Here is a 6,993-nt window from a genome sequence, read left to right on the forward strand (position 1 = left end):
TTGTAGAAAATTGGTTTTTACAGACAGCAATTTCTGAGTCAGTTAAACAATATTGTCTCAGACTTCCCTCTGACAAAGATACAGGTGGGGATTGCCAAACACTGCAGGAGTTTGGAGAAGCCAGTGATTGTTACAGATCCCAATTTGTGAGATACAGGTAATTTTAACTATAAAATTGTAGTGTTGCTCACTGGCAGTAAATAAAGAAGTTATGCAGATTACATTTCTTAATTCTTTGCTCTGTTGGGGAACATAATTTATGGAGTAAAGCCCCTGATGTTTAAAGGAGGAGCAAAAGTGTCAAACTATAAAGTCCTAACTGAAGGTGGAAATTGCTCATCTTTGAATCCTCAACTATTTCTGTTTAGTTATTCAGGGTAACTTAAGTATGTGGTAAAACTAGGTTTTAGGGCAGCCTTAGGCAGAAATTTGGTATGACTGGCACTGGGAAGGGAAGTGCAGCTCAGCAGTCATTGGAAGCTTGCCAGTGTCTGGGCACCATGGCTAGGTCTGTATGGCATAATGGAGGAAGAGACAGACCCCACCTTTCTCTCCCCAGAACAGCTGAGGGCACACCACAAACATGTCTGGTGCAATGGAGCTAATAAATCAGTACAGGGAACAAAAGGTCTTTTTCAAAATGAGTTTTCTTTCTGAACAGCTTATGTCAGAAGAGCATCAGACTGTTGTTGCTTCCCACTGTTGTATTCACACAGAAGTTCCAGCACCATTTCACTGGGGGGAACATGAGGGTTCCTCAGGATGCTCCATTGCTTCTGCAGAGTTGCTTCTTGTGGGCTTTTTGGAAAGGTGGCTGTGTTCCCTCTGCTGCAGCTTACAGCTGCTTAATATGATTGGTTTTTATTTTTGCTCTCACAGTACTGTACAGAGTGCAGAACAGCTCTTCTAATCCATCAGGAATTTGAATCACTCATAAGAACAAGATTTTGTAATTAACTCATTTATGTACTTTCCTTTTACTCAGGACTTGGACATAGCTCAGATAGAAAATCCTGGAAATACTTTGCTTATTGCAGTCTTGGAATCTGCTGACAAGCACGCACACAACCTGTACACCTAGAAAGGGCTTGGGGAAATGTAATAAAACCCCGATTTTTCCCACTTCCAAGTTATTTTCCTGAATACATCATGAGGGCAAACAGAACAGTCAGTAAGATAAGGCTGAAGCTAGAAGTAGTAATTCTTGTGAAGCTGGGAATGAGAAGTCTGTCTCTCTCTTGTGCCATGAGCACTGTGTCTTCTCTAAAGTTGCCTCAGAAGATGTGGAAGATTCCAGCAGGGAGGATGTGGTGCTCCAGCAGCCCTTATTCTGTGAGTTAGTGCAGGTTTCCAGGACTGGGCTCTCAGTGTGGTGGTCAGGTTGGAGCTCACACTGCTGCTGACTCATGGCATGCAGTGACCTGGCCCTGCTTAGGGAACACAGCAGTCTCACAGGTTTTCTGTGCACTAATTTAAACAGTTTTGAATGTTAAAACCTTCTGCATTTGTAGTGGACTCTAAGAAGATCGATCAAGATGCAAAAATCCCACCTGAAACTTTAAAAGGACTGAAGGACTTGGGTCTCTTTGGCATGCAGATTCCTGAGGAATATGGTGAGTAAATGGTCACAGAAGAATAAGCCAGTAGTTGGTCTATATTTAGTGGTGCATATTGAGGTCTTGCAAAGTGTCTGTCCTGTTCCTTGTGTAGTCATTTGGCTAAATTAGGAGCTGAGGCTTCCTCACGGGTTAATAAAGGGACACAGCACCAGGAATGTCTGGTGGCTGTGGAGGGAGCTCTGCATGCCCTTACCTTGGGAACCACAGTCAGGTAACTAGTTTTAGCTGATGTAAATTCCTCTCAGCATAGCATTTTCCTTTTTGTCCTATTTTCAGATGCAGGAGAGTAGCTTGACATTCTAGGGCACTTGCAGTTCTTGGTGATTGTTCCTAATATTGTACTGGTCCAAAGTGCAGTCATGGAAGTGACATATCAAAGCTGTCAGTGGCAGATAGGGTTGTGTGTTGCAGCATATGGAAGTGTAAAAGTATAATGCCTACTTGCTAAAACAGTAGCTTTTGTATCAAGTCTTTCCTGTGCAATACTGCACACTTATGTCCTAAAGGACACTGTGGTGCCAGTTGAGACCACAGACATTAGCTCCTCACTGGGCTAACCCTTAGACTTGCAAAGGAATTTTCAAGAAAATACTGATTTTATTCTTACACACAGATTCAAAATTGGGGTCAAAACTAATCTTTTCCACTAAATTTATAAAGAAACGAGAACATTGCACTGTCTATTTTTTGTTACAAAAGAAGGAGACTGTAAAAAGAACAACTTGGAGGAAAAACTTGTGTGGCCATGTGCAGAAAACAGTTTCAGTGGGGAAGATAGTAATTTTTGAACAGAATAGCATGAAACAAAATATATTTTTCAGTGTTTATGATGCTACTCTATAAAGGTGGAGACAGTCCTCAGCATTTACTTGCCATTAAAGTAGCACCCTGGGTTTGTTAGACCTGTTTTGTTTCTTGTATCAGGTAACATGATTGCTGTGCTGCACTGGCTTCAATATAAGTGTTTATGTATGACTTCATTAAAGTATATTGGACAACTGGCATGTACTGTAACTTGATGTGGTCTCAATTAATTAGTTCTTAATTAATGCTTTTGAAATGCATTAAAAGTGTTATTAAATATTTTCCATGCATATCCAGAACTAGGCAGGGTGATGTGAGAGTGAGCTGAAGAGAGGCTTGTAAGCTCTTGCTAGTTTTTTCCTTCAGGATGGTGTCTTGGGAAGAGAAAGATCTGGACACAATACCTTAACCCAGGTGGGGAGAGAGGTGTTCAGGAGATAAAAAACACATTGGTAGAAGGGAGAGGGTTAGTGCCCATGGACAGGAGGTGCTGGAAGCAGCAAACAAAGCATTGTGATGTTAGAAGTGTAACTTAGTGTTGATCAACTAGAAATAAATTTCCCACTCTGCTAGGTTTTTTGAAGACTCTCAAAGGCAATGTATTTGCCTTTGAAGTCATAGTTTAATAACACATTATTGTTGTTTTGATCTTTTACTGTTTTGAAGCTAGTGAAGTAATACTCTCTCAGCTTCCAGTTTGTAAAGTGCAACCCATTCAGCATACTTGTGGAAAATCAAAGTCCTGTTGTGTTGTGGAGTTGTATGCTGGATAAACAACAGGAGGTGAAAAGCAGCCACCTTGCTTAAGCAGACTCTTTTTGTCTGCACCATAAGTAATACACTTCTAGTGGGTTATTCCCCCTGTTCTATAGTTGAAACCTGCTGGATTTTTGGTGGTGCTTGTCATATTTTAAACCCCTTCAATCCCACACATTCAGTGTCTGTGCACAGCATGGTGTTTCTCATCTTGTTTTGTCATAGTAGTAAAGTGCAGAGCTTTGGGCAAAAATGAAGCTCATGTAGATCATGGAATAATGGCTATCTCTAACATGGGCATCGCTGGAATTTCTCTGCACATTATCAGTAGTCTCCAAGCTGAATCCTGAACCCAGCACTGCTTGGAAAAGGGAAGAGATGTAAGAGTATAGATAGCAGGAGTGTGAGTTTCAGCCCTCATAAGGGTGCTCTGAAGGGGAAGGGTGTATGAGGTGCTGATGGGAGGTAATGGTATCAGGGGCACTGTTCTTGTGTTTATTCTGTGTACATACAGTACTAGGACTATGGATTGTGCTATCCCAACATACAACATTGCCCTAAGCAGAAAATTATTAGCCTGAACAGAAGATTATCTTTATTAGATTAAGTTTCTTAGACACAGTACTGTATACTTAAATTACAGGGAGCAGGACTTCGGGACCTGACAACGTAAAATTCTTGAACATCAGACTTGTACGGATGCAGCTTTGATTTATCCTGGTTCCTGCAAAAAGGGATAGGCTGGTGTCAAGTTTGTTTTTTGATATATTCACGTTTTTTGATTAGAGACATTTTTGAAGGGTTGTGTTTTATCCTTCTCTAGTACCTGTTTGGGAACTACTTTGTGTCAGTTTTGTTGCTCTCCAGTTAACAGTCTTGTGTTCCTGATGTTTCTGTACTTGAAAGGGATTTTGAGGGGGAAGAAGCAAATTATTCCTACTTCAAATAAACTGTGGTACCCATTCCAGGAGGTCTTGGTCTGTCAAACACCATGTACGCACGTCTGGGAGAAATCACTTCCTTGGATGGATCCATTGCAGTCACTCTGGCAGCACATCAAGCTATTGGGCTGAAGGTAATGCTGTTCTATTGGGGCCAGTGGTTCTCACAACTTGCATGGAAAAGATGAAATGAAAAATGTGGTGTGTGGGTATAACAAATAAGAATTAGTGGTGGGGTATAAATCAGGTGGAATGTTGGTTGTTGGTGTTCCCAGCACACTGCCAGTGGCTTTCATGCAGCAGAAGGACTGAATATGAAGTACACAAGAAAATTACTAGTCCAAGAAACACTGAGCTTATAATTCTTAGAAAAAATACTTTTAATGATCCCAAGTTGGTTTTTTTTAATTGAGCAAACTTGATAAAAGTAGCTAGAATAAATATTGAAATAAATAAAGTTTCAGAGGGCCTAACATTATGGGGAGGGGTATCAGCCATGTAGGGAATTCAGAAGGGTGGAACTTTGTCTAGCTGAACGAGGCCTCAGATTGGGAGAGCTTAGAGAAGAAAACAGCCGAGAGCAAGCATGTGAACTTTGAAATAATTTTCTGTATAATACAGATGTAGGTATCTGCCTTTTCATGGTGAATGGATGGTAGTCTGAAGCTAGAATGAGCAGTAAGTCCATTACAGCAAGAAAAAATTCCTCATGGAATTGAGCAGACAATGCTAATGAAAAATATTTTAATGTCTGATAAATAATAAAGTCTGTGGTTTATTACACCATAACATTTGCAAATGAAGCTTTCTAAACGTGATGAAGCTTGTCAGCTTCGTTCCTTTTTACCCAGGTTGATGCTGAGAGTTTTGTGTTCATTCTTGGTGCAGGGAATCCTCATCGCTGGCACTGATGAGCAGAAGGCCAAGTACCTGCCACGGTTGGCGTCAGGGGAGCACATCGCAGCCTTCTGCCTCACCGAGCCCGGCAGGTACTGCCTGGGGCACCACCAGTGACTTTCTGGGGTTCTCATCTTGTCACAGTGATTATTTGGTTAATATATTAAATCTTTATCATTTGGGGCCTGTGGCTTCAGCATATAAATAATTGTTTTTATTTTTATAAAGGTACACTTCAGCCCATGTAATTGCTCTTTCCCCAACATGCTGCTTATGGCAATTTCCATGAAATCCATTACCATGTTGTTCCAATCCCAGGAGTTCGTGTACTTAATTTCTGGCATTACTAAACATGAATTGAATATGAACAGCCATAGAAGGAGTGGTTGAGGTCACTTGGTCTGTTCAGTCTGAAGAAGAGGAGACTGAGGGGAGACCTGATTGCTGTATACAACTTCCTCATGAGGGGCAACAAAGGAGCAGGCACTGATGGGATTGTTGGGGCTGTGCTGTGCAGGGCCTAGAGCTGGACTCAGTGATCCTTGTGGGTCTCTTCCAACTCAGGATATTCTGTGATTCTGATTTTGTGAAAGGATACTTTGTGCTCTGTCAGAAAACATGTGCTGTGACTGTTCTAGAATGCTTTCAGCCTGTATTGAAGGAGCTGCAAAAGTAACAGGAAGAATTTTGGGTGTTTACAGAGAGTTTAGAGGAGGCACATTTGTAGCAGCAACTTCATTTCGAAGATAGTTACATTTATTAGTTATTCATTGACTGTCAGTAATGCTGCAAATGCTGTTAATGTAACAGAGGGACAGTTTTCTGAAAAGACTGCAAGGAGGTGTTTGCTCCCTGACTGTAAGGGAATCTCATCAAAGGACTGAGATCAGCTCAGTGTTTGAAGCTGATTCTTTCTTGTCCATGCAAAGTACACTCTGAAACTCTTTTCTGAACTCGTGTCTGCTTGAATGACTTGCAGTCAGCCCTTGGTTTGCTTGCTGATTTTCGTGTTGCTGTGATGTATGTACCTCTCAGACATCAGTGGTGATTTTTATTCAAGGGCCCTGAGCTGGGCTTTGGCTCTCTAAAAGCTGTCCCACTCTCACAGGTGAAAGTTAAACTAGTACAGATATTTTAGCAGTGATCCATAGAAGGGACTTGTAGGTAACACACAGGAAAAAACCAAGGGCCAGCCATGTTCTGAAGTATTTCTAACATCTTTCTTATCCCGGTGTTATTTAAAAAGATTGCTAGTCTTAGTAACTTTAGCTTCAGCCTTCTTAGTGACCTCAGTCCCAGTACACAAGAGCAATCATCTTTGGAGCTGAAGTTTAGAGAGCCAATCCTATTAAAATACCAGCTGAGATCTGGCTGTTCCCAGAACTTAACAACTGTCTGCAGCCAAAAGCCCCAAGTGAGCCCTTGTGGCATTCTAATGCAGGGAAGAGGAAACTTCTCTCAAGAGGAAAGCTGAGCTGTTTGTTACCTTATGGAGTAAGAGTAAGGTGGTGATCCAAGAGGAGTGTGAACTTTTAATCACAGAACATAAACTTCTGATTCTATTGCTTTAATTCACCTGCTGGTTTTGCTCCTGTAAAAAGTATTTGATGTGCCCATGTGCTCATTGATAGAGACTGTTACATGTTTATTTTTCATTTCTCATTTCTGTTGAGCCTTTTTTCACCTGGGGTAGGAAACCAAGCTGTGAATTTTTGAGGAACAACTTAGACATTTTAAACTTGATGTGATTTAGGATGACAGTTTCATTGTGTGTTCACATAGCTCAAAAAAGTTCCTTATGTGGAATTCTGAACATTCTGGTCAGGTCATAAGCATGATAATATCCATGGCAATCAGCACAAATGTCCCCTCAGGTAACGTAAGTAGAAATCGGTTTTTTTCAAGGTGCTGAATGTAGTAAAAATGAAAATTTCTATACTGCTATTTAATACAACGTAAACACTCTTTTTCAAAGG

The 6,993-nt window shown here is 41.0% G+C and overlaps 1 protein-coding gene across 1 annotated transcript in view; it reads left to right on the forward strand.

Moving 5' to 3' along the window:
* Positions 1 to 6,993, forward strand: part of ACAD9 (acyl-CoA dehydrogenase family, member 9) — a gene marked incomplete at both ends in the record, with an annotated part of 19,587 nt that overhangs the window by 650 nt on the left and 11,944 nt on the right. Inside the window, 3 exons of the mRNA XM_009070185.1 lie at positions 1,512 to 1,613; positions 4,148 to 4,254; positions 5,009 to 5,109. Of these exons, the coding sequence (XP_009068433.1) occupies positions 1,512 to 1,613; positions 4,148 to 4,254; positions 5,009 to 5,109 (310 nt within the window). The remainder of the gene's footprint in view (positions 1 to 1,511; positions 1,614 to 4,147; positions 4,255 to 5,008; positions 5,110 to 6,993) is intronic.

Source organism: Acanthisitta chloris, unplaced genomic scaffold, assembly GCF_000695815.1.
Source record: "Acanthisitta chloris isolate BGI_N310 unplaced genomic scaffold, ASM69581v1 scaffold21582, whole genome shotgun sequence".
Taxonomy (NCBI): Eukaryota; Metazoa; Chordata; class Aves; order Passeriformes; family Acanthisittidae; genus Acanthisitta; species Acanthisitta chloris.